The 19,829-nt window shown below is 36.2% G+C and overlaps 1 protein-coding gene across 1 annotated transcript in view; it reads right to left on the bottom strand.

Annotated features, from left to right (window-relative positions):
- Window positions 1-19,829, bottom strand: part of EPRS1 (glutamyl-prolyl-tRNA synthetase 1) — a 66,413-nt gene that overhangs the window by 31,929 nt on the left and 14,655 nt on the right. Inside the window, exons 7-16 of the mRNA XM_082612079.1 lie at window positions 19,700-19,826; window positions 18,817-19,009; window positions 16,812-16,983; window positions 15,169-15,402; window positions 14,001-14,085; window positions 13,533-13,592; window positions 9,018-9,128; window positions 5,745-5,881; window positions 4,127-4,334; window positions 3,399-3,511 (exon numbers count right to left, since the gene is read on the bottom strand). Coding sequence (XP_082468205.1) covers window positions 3,399-3,511; window positions 4,127-4,334; window positions 5,745-5,881; window positions 9,018-9,128; window positions 13,533-13,592; window positions 14,001-14,085; window positions 15,169-15,402; window positions 16,812-16,983; window positions 18,817-19,009; window positions 19,700-19,826 — 1,440 coding nt within the window. The remainder of the gene's footprint in view (window positions 1-3,398; window positions 3,512-4,126; window positions 4,335-5,744; window positions 5,882-9,017; window positions 9,129-13,532; window positions 13,593-14,000; window positions 14,086-15,168; window positions 15,403-16,811; window positions 16,984-18,816; window positions 19,010-19,699; window positions 19,827-19,829) is intronic.

The following is a 19,829-nucleotide window of genomic DNA, read 5'->3' as shown; positions in this document are numbered from 1 at the left end:
AAAAAGAAAATGAAGGGACAAAAAAGTTTGTTTGAACAAAATTATCTGAACAGCAATTAAAATTGAATTCCTAGGTTAATTCAATGGCACTATTAATACTTTTCAAGGTATAAGTAAATAGTCCATTCTCTTATTCAAATCAGAGTCTCTTCAGAGTAGTTTAAAAACAATATATAAAAATTGACAGTGCTAACCATAAACTTTCAATTTATGAACTTTCATGGATATGAAAATGCTAAGTCCAGGACAAAGTTACATCTACTCTGGCCACCAGAAATGGCATCAGTGGATGTTCATGGTCTCACTCTTGACTTAAAAGAAATGCATCTACATACCACACCTAATCTGCTTATGAGCAGAAGAATTTCTGTAAAACATTTACTTTGTAAGAATTTCTCAATTCTAAAGGGTACAGTCATTAGCAAAATCCACTGCCCTTGAGACTACTCATAAGCAAAATATTTTTTTGCATTTTGTGGCAGAGGCCACAGAGTAAAAATAAGTGAGAGAATTTAGTAACAACAGAATCCTATGCATCTCTTCAGTATTTCTGAATATGGCCTTATTGAAATATAACTCACATACCAAAAAATCCACCCTTTGAAAGTACACTATTCCCTGGTTACATAAAATTGTGCAACCATCACCACTATCTAATTTTAAAACATTCTCATCACCCTAAAAAGAATCTTTGGACCCTTTATCTATCACTTGCCAGTCTCCCATGCCTCTGGTCCCTAGCAACCACTAATTTTTGTTTGTATGAATTTGTCTATTCTGGACATTTCATATAAATGAGATCATACAATACGTGGTCTGTTGTGACTAGCTTACTTCACTTAGCATAATGTTTACAAGGTTCATGCATGTTACAGCATGAATCAGCCCTTCCCTTTTTTTTATGGCTGAACAATATTCCCTTGTATGGATGGATACACCACATTTTGTTTATCCATTCATCAGCTGTTGGACATTTGGGTTGTTTGTACCTTTTGTCTATTACGAATGATGCTGCTATGAGCATTCATGTACAAATTTTTGTGTGAACATATGTTATTACTTTTCTTGGGTATATACATAAAAGTGGAAATGCTAGGTCAAATGATAATACTGTATTTAACTTTTTGAGGAACTGCCACATTGTTTTGCAAAGTAACTACATCATTTTACAATCCTATTAGCCATGTATGAGGGTTCCAATTTCTCCACATCCTCAACACTTGTTACTGCCTGCCTTCTTGATTATAGCCATCCAAGGGGATATGGAATGATATCTCACTGTGGTCTTGATTTGCATTTTCCTAATAACTAACAATATTGAGCATCTACTCATGTGCTTATTGACCACTTGTATACCTGCTTTGGAGAATCTCTTTGTCCGTTTTTAACTGTCTTTTTATTATCAAGTTGTAAGGATTCTTTATTTATTCTGCATACAAGTCCTTTATCAGATACATGTGCAAATATTTTTCTCTCATTCTGTGGACTGTCTTCACTTTCCTGACGGTGTCCACTGAAGCACAAAAATTTTTGATATAGTCCAATTTATGTATATTTTCTTTGGTTGCTTATGCTTTAGGTGTTATATTTAAGAAAGCACTGCTAAGATTACAAAGACTTAAACTTATGTTTTCCTTTAAGAGTTTTATAGTTTAGCTCTTACATTCAGGTCTTTGATCCATATTTGAGTTAATTTTTATACATAGTATGAGGTAGGGGTTCGTTCACTCTTGCATGTGGTTGCTGATACAGTACCATTTGTCGAAAAGTTCAACAATCTTTCACAATAAACTGAGAGCCTACTCTCTTCTGGGCATGACTCTAGTTGGTACCATCACTACCACCACCACCACCACCATCACTAAATATATAACAAGGGCTTAATAAGTACTGGGCACTGTGCATGCTGTTTACACACATGGTCTTATTTGACTAACGACAACGTGATACTAAGAGGAACATGAAAAAACTATCTGCCCTTAGTGAATTTCCAGTGGTGGAAACAAGACAGATAGATAGACAGAAAGATAGATACAACAGCATGTGATAAATATTCTAAAGAGGAAAGTGCTCGCTGCAATGGGGACACATAGGCTGGGTGCCTATCCAGATTAGAGGAATACAAGAAAGCTCTGGAAGAAGTAACGTTTGAAAGGTTACCCAGATGAAGAAAAAGAAGCATGGCCATTCCAGGAAAAAGCAAGAAGTTCAAAGGCAGCTGATGACTTTGGAAAGCCCTGAGCAGTGCAGTATCTTGACCAGAAGGGATGAGGAAGAGGCCAACTACAACACAGTTGGCTCAGGTGGGTCGAGAGGCCATTCCATGGAAACTCTCGCATGCCAAACTAATAAGTTTAGATTTTCCTCTGAAGCTAACAAGAATTATTAAGCGGGGGGGGGGGGATATAATGTGATAAAATTGTTACTCTGAAATTTTTAGACTGGGGGCCATATGAAAAGTGGATCAGAAAAGTGCAAAACTGGAAGGAAGAGACTACTTTAGAAACTGTTTTGGCAATCAAGGAAGAAATGCTAAGGGCCTGAAACAAAGGCAGAGCAGTAGATGCACAGAGGTGAACCAGGCAAGCAGTACAAACAACAAGGTTTACTGATTAGAATGGGGGATGAAGGAGAAGAACTGAGGAGAGATGGTAACTAGGATCTTGAATTTTGAAGTTTGAGGTACTTGAAAGTTATCTATTCAGAGATGTCTAAAAGGCATTAATTAGATTCACAAGTCTGGAGCTCAGGAGTGAGGTCTGATCACAAAGTTAAAGAGATGCAATAAAAAACAGCAAAGACAAAAAAAAGAAACGTGAACAAAAATTCAGAGACTGAAAGTTCTCCTAGTAATTCTATTACTTCATGGTTTTAAAAAAACACAAACATTTGTTATAATCCTCTAACTGTACCTGCTGTACTATTTGTATTCTACAGTATATCTAATTAAAGTACACTATAAAGAAAAGCTGCCTGTGACAAACCATAATGGAAAAGAATATGAAATGTATATATATATGTGCAACTGAGTCACTCTGCTGTACAGCAGTAATTAATACAACACTGTAAATCAACTATGCTTCAATAAAAAATAAATTTAGAAAAAAGAGAAAAGGTAATAGTTATAATGTTTATCCAAAGATAACACTGAAATTTTTTTTACTCGGACCATGTGAAGATGAATGGTTTAGTTCTAGAAATAAAATTTGTTAATATTATGCTATTTCAAAGTTAAAATTTGTTACAATGATGTCTGAAATAGTAAATACAGAAGAACAAATGAAACCAAACAGAGAATTGTCAGGTACAGTATTTTAGTGGAAATTCAATCTTTAAAATATTATTCACTATAAGAATTTTAAGCATTTTCATTTAAATGTTCAGTTACACTGATTTACCTAATGGGTTCATAAGGTTGATCACATATGAAGAAGCCTCTTCTCTGGAGTTGTATAATGTCTCCTTTTTTCAAATCCTTAAGGCAGGGATCCCCCAGCATTAATTCTTCATGCTGTAAAGATGGCATAAGACCAAAATACACTTTCTTGAACATCAGAGCACTAAAAACCACCCTAAAATGCAAGCAGCTTTTCCAGTAGCTGCAATAGGATATATTAAAAACTTTACTACTTAAGCACATGCAGTAAAACAGTGAAATATTAAAATAACTAACAATTATCTATTATATTTCTAAAAGTTAACATTCATATACTGATGGGCTTCATGAACCTTTTAACTAACTTGATTGGTGTCCCTGCAGATATAAAGAAATTTCCCACTATAAATATGAAGTACAATACAAGAAGCACACACAGACCTGGCTGAAAGGCACGCTGGCGCAGCACTAAAGCACAAGGGTCCTAGAGCCAGGAGGCCTGGGTTTGAACCCCAGCTCTACGCCTTATTGCCTGTCCTCAAGCGACTTACTGAACCTCACTGTGCCTCGGTTTCTAGAATCTATAAAATGGGAACATTATTCTTTTATATCATTTTTAACCAAATTCTAGAAATCTTTTCCATTTTATCTGAGGAAACACACACTTAAAACAAATTTTTAAAATTCTAAAGGAAAGGTTATACTGATACAAGAGAGGAAGATGAACTAGGGTCTCTGTCAGGAGGCTACCTTACTGTTCTTGTTGACATACTGCTTAAAGTCCTCATCTTTTCCCAGTATGGGCTTTGTGATCAAGTGCTCGTAAGTGACACAGATGGCTGGCACAGGAAGAGCACGTTCGGTCTCGGCAAGCCATGTGATCTTAGTGGTTTTCTTATAGTCTTTGTTCTCCAAATTTAATTTTGCATCAAGAGATACAATTTTTCCTTCTGCATTTCTAAAAATAAGATAGGAAAGTGTTTTCAGAAAACAAACCTTAACTGCCACCAGTGCATTATTTTGTTCTGCACCTGTAATAGATGGATAGGGCATTTTCTTTGGAAAAAATTTCAAATAAAACATTTATTTGAGTTTCTAGTAGGTGCCAGACATTAGCTGGTTAAGAGATGAATGAAGTAGAGTCCCTGCTATCAAGATACTAACAGGTGGACAGATCCCCCATACATCTGATGAAGAACATGAACATGTTTATGAGTTTTAAAGTCACCTGGAGTAAGCATTAAAAAATCTAAAATACTGTATTTTCAAAACATTTATCAATTACTTGACATCATATGTAATGACACGACAATTGATATTTCAGAGTTTACTAAATTAATCTTAGCATACTATGTCCCATTTGTGTAATCTTAAGAACTGGTAAGTGTAGCACACTATAATAACTGGAAAGTTCATATTCACCACAAAACGATTAAATTTAAAGTAGATTTTAGTGTCCATCAACAGAGTAATGGATAAAAAAGACGTGGTACATATATGCAATGGAATACTAGCCATAAAAAAGAACAAAAGTGGGTCATTTGTAGAGATGTGGATGGACCTAGAGACTGTCATATAGAGTGAAGTAAGTCAGAAAGAGAAAAACAAATATCGTATATTAACCCATGCATGTGGAATCTAGAAAAATGGTATAGAGGACCATATTCGCAAAGCAGAAACAGAGACACAGACGTAGAGAACAAAAGTATGGATACCAAGGGGGAAAGGGGTGGGGTGGGAGGAATTGGGAGACTGGGACTGACACACATACACTATTGATACTAGGTATAAAACAGACAACTGATGGGAACATGCTGCATAGCATAGGGAACTCCACTTAATGCCCTGTGGTGTCCTAAATGGGAGGGAAAGCCAAAAGGGAGGGGATATATGTATATGTACAGCTGATTCATTTTGTTTTGCTGTGCAGTAGAAGCTAACACAACATTGTAAAGCAACTACACTCCAATAAAAATTAATTAATAAAAAAGTTTAAAAATAAAAAATAAAGTAGACTTTAGGATATACAGAATGTTATACATACAATTTCTGTCCAAAGGATCTCTCCACCATGCAATCGCATTCTGAGAATTAGATGATAAAAGGGGGGGCCTAAAGCATTAGAATTATTTTTTATATCTACATGCAGTCGTTTTCAGGATCACAAGCAATATCCTAATACCCTATTAATGTAATGAAACATATATAGAAAAAAACCTTAATGTGTCCAGAATTTGCAGCATCTATGCCTGGGTAGATGTACCAGCCAGCACTATCAGTGGGTCTGAATTAGGTCATTTTTAATAAATGAATAAACATAAAAGACTTTCCTTCCATATTTATTTGAAAACAAACAAAAAGTTCTTACCTGTGTATTTTAGTAATGTTGATGTTGCCCCAATTTATAAATGTAACCATCTCACCCTCTGACAACGTCTCTGCGTCAGCACCTTCAATGAAAACTTTAGGACTATACCAGACAGGTTTCAAGCCAACATCAGGATTCTGATTGATTAAAAAAAAAAAAGAAAGAAAGAAAATGTTGGTTGAAACAATAACTATTGAACCCGGTATGAAATTTATACATTCATTCATCTTATTCCTTAACAAAAACAGAAGTCATCTTTATTAGTTTGATTCCCAGCTCTGTGACCCTGGGTCAGACACCTGACCAATAATGGACTGGAGTCAGATGAGGGTGGTCTGCCCCTGAGATTACTTCCAGCCTAAAACAATCATTCTTTGTTTTTAGAGCTAAGACATATTTGTCTCACAGTGTCCCTCCAACCAGACTCTGCTTTGCTAGCCTCAAAAACCTCACTGCTTTTGCAGCAAAGGAGAAAATAAAGTCATTCCTCGTCAGTGGCCGTGGAACATCACTATAGGAACAGACGTCATCTTAGCAGGAAATGGGAGATCTTTCACATTTTAGGAGACAAATTTTAAAGACAGTAGCATACATGTATAGAAAGATGAATTTTCTGCCTTTTTGGTATATATTATATGAAGAAGAAGAAGAGATCCGGAAAATAAAAAGAATGCTATATTTGTTAAATTTCAGATTTTTGTTTGAGCAAAATCAAAAGAAAAAAAGTGTAAGAAGATCCTTTGAATAAATGTTAAATAACACACGTTCAATAATTGTTCATTGAATGCACCAATGCACTTGAAAAAAAATCAGTATGTTGCAACAACTTATACTATGCTGGGCTCAGAACAGAATACTGACAGGCTAAATATAGAACACTTTGTGAGGGAAAAGATAATGAAAATTCCACAGAACAAACTGAGCAATCCAGTCATCATTTAAAGTGTTTCCTAATCAATTAGTTATTTAACTATTATTTATTCTTTTTTTATCTTTATTTATTTTTATTTTTTTATTAGTTTCTGCTTTATAATATTTATTCTTTATTATTACAAATAAGCACCCTTAAAAGTTTTATTCTCACTGTTCAAATTTTAAAACATTAAGCTTCACATTTAAGCTAACTGTAGTGGGCTATATGATACATCAGAAACCACCATTCACCTGGTTGAACCCATCAGATGCAAGATAAAGGCAACGGTAAAGCCAAATCAATCTCACACACACACACACACTCTCCCCAAATCTTATTGGGGTACCCTTAAAATAAGTCTTCCAAATTAAAAAGAAGCTAATGTCATACAGAGAAAGGCAATCATAGGCTACCACTTAGAACATTTATAGCTCTTCATGAAACATATCACCTTACAAGTGAGTTAGTCTATGAACATAAGATAGTTATGAGTAAGGTTATGAATATATTAGTCTATTAGTATATGAGTGAGTCAGTCTATGGACGTAAGCTTCATTGGATAATAAAGATATTTACAGACAACTCACAAAGCTGGAACAAAAGGATCTATGTTTTCTTCAGGACTATCAACCTAGCAGTTATAACCATGTGAGACAACAAACATGGCTTAACTAAGAGGAACTCCCTGCTACCTGTATTTAAGATTTATATTCTGAATTTAGATAGACAGATATCATTGTCACTTCACTGATATTTTCTAAAACAGAGCCAATGGCAGCGTGATAGACTCTGGACTCAAGCTGTGATTCAATAGTATTAGGTCAAATGTTTTGGCTTAAAGGCAACAGCGAATAACCCAGCTAATAGAGAATGCACCTCAGCTTTCACACAGAGATAAGAGCATGGATTATATAATACCTCCAGGAAGAAATAAATTCTTATTATACACTAATATGCTATCTCCACAAAATAAAAGTAGGCACCAACTGAGTGTACAGTTCTGTGTGATGTGCTGTGGATAGTAATACCGCTAGAATAAATTTCGTCAGTAAGAAATCCACAAAAACATTTACTTCAATTAGTATCAAATTCTTAAACAGCTCATACAATTCAAAATCAAAAAAACAAATAAGCCAATTTAAAAATGGACAGAAGAAGTGAACAGACATTTTGCCAGAGGAAATGCAGATGGCCAACAGGCATATGAAAAGATGCTTAACATCGATAATCATCAGGGAAATGCAAACCAAAACCACAATGAGATATGTAACCTTGTACCTGTCAGAATGGCTATCATCAAAAAGAACACAAATAACAAATGCTCGCGAGGATGTGGAGAGAAGAGAACCCTTGTGCACTATTGGTGGGAATGTAAATTGGTGCAGCCACTGTGGAAAACGGTATGGAGGTTTCTCCAAAAACTAAACATAAAACTACCGTAAGAATCAGCAATTCCACTCCTGGGTATATATCTGAGAAAAACAAAAACACTAATTCGAAAAGATACATGCACCCCAATGTGCACAGCAGCATTGCTTACAATTGCCAAGATATGGAAGCAACCGAAGTGTCCATCAACAGATAAATGGACAAAGACGTGGTGTGTACACACACACACACACATACACAGGAATACTCTGCCATAAAAAAGAATGAGAGGGCTTCCCTGGTGGCGCAGCGGTTGAGAGTCCGCCTGCCGATGCAGGGGACACGGGTTTGTGCCCCGGTCCGGGAAGATCCCACATGCCGCGGAGCGCCTAGGCCCGTGAGCCATGGCCGCTGAGCCTGTGCGTCCAGAGCCTGTGCTCCGCAACGGGAGAGGCCACAACAGTGGGAGGCCCGCATACCGCAAAAAAAAAAAAGAATGAGATTTTGCCATCTGCACCAACATGGATGGACTTGGGAGGCATTATGCTAAGTGAAATAAGTCAGACAGAGAAAGACAAATACTATATGATATGACTTACATGTGGAATCTAAAAAACACAACAAACTAGTGAATATAACAAAAAGAAGCAGACACACAGATACAGAGAACAAACTAGTGGTTACCAGCTGGGGAGAGGTGGGGGACAGGACAATATAGGGGTGAGGGAGTGGTAGGTACAACAAATGGGTGTAAGATAAGCTCAGGGATGTACAACACGGAGAATATAGCCAACATTTTGTAATAACTGTAAACAGAAAGTAACCTTTAAAAACTGTATAAAAAATTGAAAAAAAAAATTTTTAAATTAGTATGAAATCCTGACAAATCATGCTGGTCCCCAATCATGATATTGCCACCAAAGCACATTTTTCCCTTTGATTATCCTGCTCCTTTAACAGAGAGAACAACACTGGTGAAACTGAAGGGCGACCTTCGGGTGTTTGGCTACTTCTTTCATCTCCTCCTGGGCCTCAGGGATGTCCACCAGGACCACCTCTTTCTTCAGTAACGCGATGTATCGTGGAGCCACCGGGTCAATAACCTGCAACAAAGGCGTTCTTGTGTTAAAACATTCAGAGATTTTTTAGAACTTCATCAATAAAATAAGTAATAGCACAGGAATAATAACTGGCATTCTTTGTTACTGCATTTACTAATTTTTTGGTTTACCAGCTAACTCCTCTCTAACATTTAGCTGTCAAGTAGAAAAAAGAAAAACAATCATAAACAAAGACTGCATGAAGGATTTAGAGTTCCCTTCCAAGAATAACTACTGACAAGAGAAAAGAAACCAATAGTTAAAGCATATTAGAAATATTTCGAAAGTAATTTTTAACTCTGATATTAGAAAGGAAAATTATCCTGTGGGGTTATGTAACAATCCTACAGGTAAATGTGATACTCCACTTTGTATTGTTGGAGAAGACTGTTTGGAAGGAATATAGAAATATGTGTTTTAGTATCATTTTCTATAAGCAGTGTTAGGCAACACACCACCATTAAAAGCAGAACAGCATTAGGTCACTATAATAAGGCAATTCTATAGATTAAAAGTAAACAAGTATCCCTACTGGTCTGCATGCTATATATATACACACGTATATAGGGACCACTGTGTTCCCAAGGGCCTGGCACATGCAGGTAATCAACACATATTTACAGGTTAACTGAATGAATGGTAGTACTCATTACATTCTAACCTACCCTACCTCCAAAACAGAAGCAGCACCCCCTTCTGGATCTCATGTATCTTTCTCATTTCACTATTCAATTTAAAATTATCCATTATGACCAATCACAACAGCAGTATTTAGATACTAAATAAAGCATTTGGAAGAAAAATGTAGATAGAAGCAAGTGCGGAGTCAAATAGCTAAGTAAAGTGATAAAAGTCATTTTTTTCCCATTAGAAGGATGCAGGAAATAGTGGTATGGCTAATTAAACTTGGCTGTGTCTTTTGGTTTATATTGGGTTTTTGTTGTTGCTATTGTTTGACTGGTATCTTGCTGTTGTTGTTTGCTTTGAGAGTATTTCTCAGAAATTCTGAATGAACTTAGAGAAGAAACCATGCTCAGAGGGTCAGTCAGCAAAGTCTGAAAAGCCATCTAACTTCCCCTTGACTGCTACTCCTCACCTGCCTATATTTCACGCCAGTACTAAGTCAGCACCAGCCTCCCTCTACCCTTACTATTTCATTCTTTCCCTCCTTGAGGTTTAAAAGTCATTCTTACTGGTTAAGGGTTCCTTCTTTCAGCTTCTACTGGGTTAGAATGATCACAGATTTAATTTGTGACTACTCAGTTTAGTATTTAAGCCAGTAAGATACAATTTCTTCTTTTGAAGAAGCTAAAACTAGACGATCCAACCTGAGGAACTTACTTCAGTTCACTGCAGCTCAGTTTCCTCAACTGACAAAGAGAGCAGAAGACTGTTTCTCACACTTGACTAATTATAATGATCCCTTAGGGCACTGGCCGGCACAGAGTTTCATGCCACTTGACCCTGAACGACTATGATTCTAATTGTCTTAAGTAAAGTGTGGAAATCTTTTTTTTTTTTTTTTTTTTTTTTTTTGCAGTACGCGGGCCTCTCACTGCTCCCGTTGCAGAGCACAGGCTCCGGACGCGCAGGCTCAACGGCCGTGGCTCACGGGCCCAGCCGCTCCGTGGCATGTGGGATCTTCCTGGACCAGGGCACGAACCCGTGTCCCCTGCATCAGCAGGCAGACTCTCAACCACTGCGCCACCAGGGAAGCCCTGGAAATCTATTTTTAAATAAGCATTCGACAGGATGGTTAGGATCAGACAAGTTTGAGAAATCTTGGATTAAAAGATTTTAAAGTGTTTTTCAGTTCTAAAATTGTACAATTCTCAAAATCTCTGGATCAGTGGTTTTAAATTACTCCAAAAGGTCCACAGACTCTTCTTCTGCACTGAGACAAGGGTATTAAGAAAATGTATGATAGTAGATGTCAAGTCCCCAGAGTTTTCCCCAGTCAGTTCCAAAGCCCTGGCAGTCAGACCTTCACACTTCTGGCAACTTAACTGAAAGAAACTCCTCTGGAAAAACTGCCTAGTCCAAGAGATGAGATGTAAGGTTACTGACGTCGAGGCTTTTCAACTAACCGGCCAGCCAGACCATCTTACAGTGAGGCACAGCTGACAAGCCCAATCTTTTTCTCAGGGCTTCCAATCCCTCTCTCACTCCCCTGTGTTCAAGATGAGCAGATAACCAAGGCTCCCCAGATGTCTGAGAAATGCCTTTAATATCAAAGAAAAAACAAAATAAACAACCTGGAGGAAAGACATACGAAAAAATACCATTGATTATATTATAACCATGAAATAGGAACAGGAAGTTATTCTGAAAATTCAAAGCACAAACGAGAAATCTTGGAAATGTGACAGCATAAATGAAAAACTCAACAAAAGTTGAGAAGATAGGGCTGAGTACATCTACCAGAAAGTAGAGCCAGAAGATGAGATGGAAAATAAGAGAGAAAACAAAATTAGAGCAACAGTCCAGGAAACCCAACATGTGCTCAAGAAACGTTCCACCGAGGAGAAAGACAACATAGTAGAGAAAAAAACAAAGAAACAGAAGGAACTTAGGAACATTTCCCAGAACTGACGAATGAGTTTCCAGTCTGGAAGCCACATGTTCTTCCAATGGATATGAATGAAAACAGACCCACCCCAAGGCACATCACTGTGAAATTTCAAAGTGAAGAAGCTGTTCATATAAAAGTCTCAAAAATCTTCATCCCATGCTCCCCTTCTCAGGGAGCTACCAGAGGATATAGTACAGCAAAGCAAAAGAGCAGTAAAAAGAGAAGGAGGATCCAAGAACCAGATGATCCATCACAGAAGAAAAGCAAAGAGAATTCCCAAGATGATGAGGAAGATTGACCTGGGAACACAGCTGTGCTTCAGAAGTTAACAGGCCTCTCATCTAGATCAGATGTGAGCAGCACAAAGGCCCCGGCAGAGAGGTCTCTAACGTGAAACTGAAATACCTGAGACATGCGAACATTTTGTTAGGAAATTTAGATAACTTGTACAAAGTCTGAGATGGAATTAGAAAATCAGACAAATGAGGGAAACAAAACAAAACAATTAGCCACAAGAAAGCCAACGACTTATGAGAAAAAATAGGAGACCTAAATCCTCATCTTCCATTGTGAAAAGTAAACTGATGATGCCTAAAGCAAACAAACAAACAAAAAATCAAGAAACAAAACACACATCTCATTTAGAGATATGGGCAATAAATACCGAAAAAATTATCTAAAAGAGCTGAAAGTGATTTATCTAGTGAGAGAAAATGGAAGGAAAGAAGACAGGGGAATATGCTGTTCATTTAACAGACCCTATAGAATTATTGGCCTGTAGTGAAATGTATTTCTTATATTTGAACTAAATGTACATGGATTATTAATGTAAAGTATTCCAATGTTAACTCTGCCTATAAGTTTTTAATGTATTTATTAGTAACTGCAGCAACAGAGCGAACCAATTAATAATTCCATTATGTATCCAAAAACTGACTAAACACAAAAGACTAAATAAAATAAATTCAAGACACATGCGAGACAAGCAACTATTTTTTGAGGCAAGGCATCAGCACAATCAAGCAGCAATACAAAGAAAAAGAATTTACAGAACACAATCACAGAAACCATAGTTTAAAACATGGCACTTTAATGATTTGCCTTATTATAGTGTCTAAGCATCTGCTTCCAATTAACAATGTCAATATGCAGTATTCCTCATTTGACTTTTATTTAAGACACAGCTTTTTTTTTAAGCTAGATTCAATAAGACACAGGGATTATAATTAACGAACCTTCAATACAATTCAATGAAATTTGTAACTTTAAAACTCTATGTCCTCTCAGTAAACAAGGGAACAGTAGAATGGAGTTAGCCAAATCTTCCCTTTGCCACTAAGAAAACTAGAGGACATGTTTTTTTTAAACTAGGAATAATGCATTTCAGTGGGTCTGTATAAGCAAGTCTCATATAAATGTGATTGTGCTTCAAAGCTGTATAACATCTCAGGTTATAACATGTAAGATGCTAAAAGCTATGTGCTAAGTAAGGCAAATAAAAGCATTAAGTAATACCTTCTTACAGAGAGCTCGCAGCTTGAAAGCAGAAAAATGAAATGCAAAGTGTTCAAAAAAAGATTTAAGGAAAAAACTGTTACCATTCCCCATAACTCCAAGTTTGTTTTAATCATTGTTCTTGTTTGGTATAGTTTATAGGCTTAATGCACTTTATATGTTTAAAAAAGTAAAACATTCCATTTTCCTGAAAAATCTGCAAAACTGTAATATTCTTCACAAAATTTTCCCTACCATGAGCACACTAACGAATTCTACATGTAATCTATTACTTACGAGTTAGGCATGAAAAAAAGAGGACCAGGAGTCAAAACATGTACCTTTTTGTTAAATGCCCAAATTTTGTCCCATTCCATGTTCACAACTGAACGTGAAGAACCCTAAAAAATAATAGAACAGCTTAAAGGGCAAGAAGTATTAACCAGAATATTTTCTTTAAGTTAAGCATGCTAGAAAATAAACCCAGTCAATACTTACAAGTTTACTTCCACTGGAATAGAAAACTTAGTATGTACACACTAATCCCGTTACCCTGAACAGTTAGAGTCAACAGTCATATACTTCACTGGGTAAAAACACCACAACTGCCTTTGTCCAACCCTAGCATAGTTTAGGACATTCTCAATTTTCCACTATTATAACAGTGTTTTTTCCAAAAACATTCTGCCCTTGCATTATAAGCAACAAGCAAAGAACAGAAAGAACAACAGGAGTAATAAAGACTAAAAGGATATTATTAGATACTTAAAAATCCAAACAGAGAAGCTGGAAAAGAAACTATAACTCACCTGAGCAGCAATAAACTGTTTCAGTCCTTCAACTGTCATCCCTCTTCTCAGCACACCGCGAACCGTAGGAAATCGTGGGTCATCCCTGGGAAATACGGCAAGTTTTAAGAACCAAGGAGACGTTTTTAACGTGTAGGTGCAGAGAGTACAATATACCTTACTGCATAACATTATATTCCGTTTGTTAAATATTTGGACTAAGAGCTGGTTATAATAACTAGGCAGATCATAATACCATTGAGCCCAAGTTCATGGAAGAAGAAAGCTGCTTACTAGTCAAAGATTACTCAGTAAAATAAATGCACGACTGGGAACAGTAAAAGTACACTTGAAAAAAGACACAAAGGTGACATTTTCAAATACAGAAAACATATGCATTACAACATCTTTATCTGCTTTTTATTTAACAAACATACAAGATCCCTATTCTACATATGACCATGAGACACAGATAAGAGATGGTTAGCCTCTCATTCATGGACAAATACACTTTATAAAACCTTTTGGGTTGTAAAAAATATACATGCTGGTTATTAATATTCTGCAGAGATCTGCAAGCTTCAGTAAGTTTGCAATAACACCCTTTGTATGCGGCCCAAGGTAAACTTCCCCTTTATCAAATTCAGCTCCACAGTAAAACAGTCTAAAATTACATATTATTCAATATATACTTAATATGTGTCACTATTACATGATACTAATAAAAACTAATACATTCTTGTTAATTCATGTAAAAAAAACATTCTTAGGCTTATAAGTATGGTAACCCAACTGAACAGGTTTCATTTACATGGATACATGACTCTAAGATGACTTTAATTTTTATACTCATCGTTCTCATGGAAATCCCATATAGGTTATTAATGTGCTACAGAGATTTTCAAACTATAGGTTATTAATGTGCTACAGAGATTTTCAAACTTTTTCTAGTCCCAAACATGGACTCCATCTTTGTGCCCAAACATGGGCACTCCATGTTTGCTGCATTAAAGCAAAATAGAGCAGTACCTGAGAACCTGGATAAAATAAAGACAAGGACCAGAAACCCTATAGCCCTATCCATTTCAACCCCTCCCATTCACCCTCCCCACCCCTCAAAGCAGTTTAAAAATTAGTGATATACCATGTCCTGACTTCCTCTCAAAATTTTAGATAACAGCAAACATACCATCCATCTACTAGTCCTTCATTGACAAACCATGTGAGCTTTCTTTTGGATAGCACTGTGTTGTTGAGATTTAGCCGACTATATTCCCAAATGTATGGTTTTCTTAGGCCTAAAGCTTCAATAATCCAGTAAAACTGTTCATCTCTGTCATGGTATTCTGTTGTTCTCAGGGCATGTGTAACACCTTCAATGCTGTCAACTATGGGGCAGGCAAAATCATATGTCGGATAAACACTAGGAAAAAAAGTGAATATGTTGAAAATCAGTGAAGGATTTTACCCTTTTCACCTTAGATTAGGCATTATAAGCAGCAGTACTAATTTAAAACATAATTCTTTACAAGGTAAGAATTCCTTAAAAACCAACAGGTGTTATGACTCATAATATTCAAAGTACATCAAAACATTTTTTTAAATCAGACTTTGAGGACAACGAATCAATTACCCACTCAATATTCAAACAAAAAAGCAAATACGCAATTTAACAGATAATTGGATACTGGTGCAGTGAATTCTATAATCATATTCCTGTAATGGCCAATGTATATCATTGTAAGAAGCAATAATAATTTCAAGGGAATTTAGCTTTTCAATATCTTAAATAATCCCACACTCAAGTAAATCTCTAGGTTTAATACTTTCGTAAGTAAATGCATTCAAGAATAGAATGTTTCCTTCTCTGTCAAGTAAAAGAGAAGAAAATTATTAGGTTGATTAAAATTCCATTTAAGATGGAATAGTCTTAAAAACAATTTCTGGCTAAAATAATGTACACAACACATCTGCAGTTTCCATTTGAATTGTTAAAAATATAGTACTGCATTATGCCTTCTAATTTTTAAGATACAACTTCATTAAGATGCTACTGCACTATGCTTTGCAATTATCTGATACTGAAAATGTGTATCCAAATTCACTTTTCCAAATGTATGCCAAGTATCTGTTTAGTAAACAAGGAGCAATTGCCCTGTTAAAAATGAAAGACATATATATACACATATGAAGTGTTTGTCCAAATACAGATACACATACTTGTACCCACAAGTTTAAAGAAAGTTACATTAGCTACTCAGGAAATATTTACATTCACCAATCTCTTCAGAAGTTACAATTCAGCATTTGTATGTAGTAGGCTTTTTCAGAGTATAAGAAAATATATTCAATGGTTACTTTATAAATTAATGGTCAGGTGGGGGAGATTTAAAGAAAAAAAAATCTATTAAGCTGAAAACCACACAGAAAACTAACCAAAATTAGAAAAAACACGATACTTTCTTGTTCATATTTCTTTAAATCTTCTATCATGTTCACAAATAAAGTTTTGTCTAGCAGAATCAAAGTTTATAATAGGAAAAGAAGTGTCTTCATCTAAAGAAACACATCACAGTATACCTGATCAATACATAAAATGCAACTTCAGGCAGACTCAAGGACTTTTATAGATGGAAATGATCTTAGACATAACCTAGTATAACGTTAATTGATAGGTAAGTAACGAGAGGCTACATGCTTTACCAAAGGCCATGAATGAACAAAGATCCAGATCTCTTGACTATTCTGCAGCTACTCCCTACTCCATGTTTACAGAAGCATCAAAGCAAAAGCATAGTAAGCTACCGAGCATAATGAATGAAATACACTTACTTGTATTTATTTCCAGTTCTTGGGTGTGGCTGAATTTTGCAGCGATAAAGCGTTGGGTCCCTCATGCACCCATTGTTACTACTCATGTCAATTTTTGCTCGCAAACAGCAGGACTGACCAAACTGGCTTCCTTTTTTCATTTCTTCCCACATTTGTAGATTCTTCTCAACAGCTATAAAATGATAGCTATACTATAGTTTATCTAATGTATTACTAATCTGGTTGAATTCAAATTATTTTAACAGTCTTATAATTTGACAGAAATTTTCACATTCTGATTTTATAAGCACACTACACTAGTTTAAAAGTACCATAATAGTTCCAATATCTGATATCAAGAGTAAATGCATTGTTTTTTTAATGAAGAAATTCCACAAAACACTTAGGAAACGTACTCTCTATATGTTTTAGAAGCCAATACATTCCACTGATGTAGCACTGATGAAGGGTAAGAGATGATGTCTAAGGCCTGAAGGCTTCTCTCAGCCAGTGTTTTCCATGTTCCCATCATGGTACAACTGGCCGGTCAGTCGCCCCCTCCAATTTAACACTGGGTGTTGGAAGCAGAAGCGTTCTGTTCCTTTGCCACCTCACACCCAAGGGACAGACCGGTTTGACCCGGCCCAGGCATTGGTACTGCAGCACATGCCCATCTAAAGAACACATCTCTGGCTGAGAGCTTGAGCCCCTCAGCTCCCCAAAAGCACCTTCAGTCATTCCAGAAGAAAGCAGGATACTCTTGGATCCCCCAAAATGAGAGATGATAGAAACAGTGATACAAGTTTATCCCAGGGAAAAAACTCTATATCCCCACTGATTATGGTCCTACCTATGTCAGGTAGGTACCTGCCCCATATGAATAAGAAAGAACTGTTAAACAATGATTCTCTGTGGAATCTACTGAAGATACGATGGACACTTTACCTGTTCTCAAAGAATCAGGTTAGGTCTAAAAGTCCAGTTGTTAACTATCTCTGAAAATGTAGAGAAACATTTAAAAGGGGGTAAAAAAAAAAAAAAAAAAAAAAAAAAAGACAGACTTCCATAACATTTTGAATTTACTACACTTCCCAAATGTGACACTCAAGATTTAAGTATAGGGCTTCCCTGGTGGAGCAGTGGTTAAGAATCTGCCTGCCAATGCAGGGGACACGGGTTCGATCCCTGGTCTAGGAAGATCCCACATGCCGCAGAGCAACTCAGCCTGTGTGTCACAGCTACTGAGCCTGTGCTCTAGAGCTCACGAGCCACAACTACTGAAGCCGCACGCCTAGAGCCCGTGCTCCACAACAAGAGAAGCCACCACAATGAGAAGCATGTGAACCACAACGAAGAGTAGCCCCCACTCGCCACAACTAGAGAAAGCCTGTGTGCAGCAACGAAGACCCAACACAGCCAAAAATAAATAAATTAATTAATTAAAAAAAAATATATATATATACTAAGAAAAGACCGGATAATAAGATTAAAAAAACTTAAAAAAAAATTTAAGTATAGTAGTGTGGAAGTTCTGGAACATAATTACAGAATAAAAATAGCCAGATTCAGACGCTCAGGAACAAGTAATAACAAAGATATGCTTCTTTGTTAAGTGATATTTCAGACATAGGGTAGCATCAAGCTTACATATTATATTCACATTTACTCACACGCTGACAGGAAGATTTGGGTATGGCTAACATTATCATCAAACATTCTAATTAGAAAGGCTAAGTATTTAAATTGAGAGAACTACAAAAAGCTGCAGAAGGAATCACATGGAGTGAATGCAGTGCAAAAGACTACAGGTAACAAGGGAGATGCTGAGGGCACACACATGCTAACAAAGTAATAACAATGTAAAGATGGTAGAGAAAGAGAAAAGATTTCTAAGAGATGAATTAACATATGAAACATATTTCCAAATATGTTTCAAACCAGCATCTTTCCCAGAAATCATTTTCTACTGAAGAAGCAGAATACAAGAAGAATATCGATAAAATATAAAACACTGAATGTGCCTTACAGTTTTCTCTATGTTTGGATTCCATCCTCTGCTCACGTTCTGCTTTCATCTGCTCAGCAGGAGTATCATCCACATAAGCCTTCCCTTCCTGAATTAGCTTCTCTGCATATTTCATTATAGTTTCAAAATGATCCGAGGTGTAAGTAAATTGATCTGGTTTGATATGCAACATTGCAACATCTTCCAAGATAACCTGCAGTAAGAATCCAAAATAACCATCAGTTTATCTTTTGCATTTTCTTGTGTATTTTCAATCCTTGACACTGCATTTGGGCAAATGTAATAATACACCACCAGTCTTACAGAGCCTGGAAATGGCTGTGGAAGTTGTATGATATTAGATCAGAAAAGAAAAGAAAAAAAAAGAGAGAGATATTCATTATGCTAGCCTCCAAATTTTCAGCTGAGAAAGCTGATCTCATGGTGCTTTCCATTTATTCTGGAAAAGCTGATTATTATTGGTCATGCTGACAATTATTTGCCCTCTCTTTGAATATATTACAGTGCTTCTAAACAGATGATATAAGAGGCTAGGAAACCTTCACATTTTCCAATACCTACTTAGTGTTCATTTCATTCATAAAATTATATGACAAAAAGGAAACCTGCCTCTAGTGACCAATTAATTTAAATGATACTTGTAGGAAAATGTAACACTTAAGTAAATTCTAAAACAGTTGAGGAGGAAAAAAATAAATTGAAGTTTTTTGGTATGGGAGCTCAACAATTCTTGGCTTAGGTCTCAGGCAAAGAGTATATAGATGAGCAAAAGCAGCAGCTATGAGAACAAACTTAATTTATTTTCATACCATGAAGGTACCAGGTCACCCTCTAATTTTAATCAACTTTACTGACAAAGGGTCATCACTACACCTTTAATTACCTTCTCAAAATCTTCCTTTTCTTTTTCAGGATTTGTGTCATCAAATCTCATGATCAGTTTCCCTTTAAAGTTAACCTGGTAGTGCTGGTTCAGAAGAGCAGCTTTTGCATGCCCAATGTGTAAGTAACTA

This window comes from Mesoplodon mirus (genome assembly GCF_964341445.2).
Source record: "Mesoplodon mirus genome assembly, chromosome: 3".
NCBI lineage: Eukaryota > Metazoa > Chordata > Mammalia > Artiodactyla > Ziphiidae > Mesoplodon > Mesoplodon mirus.
The sequence above is the reverse complement of the archived record's forward strand: the minus strand, read 5'-3'. Positions and strand labels throughout refer to the sequence as shown.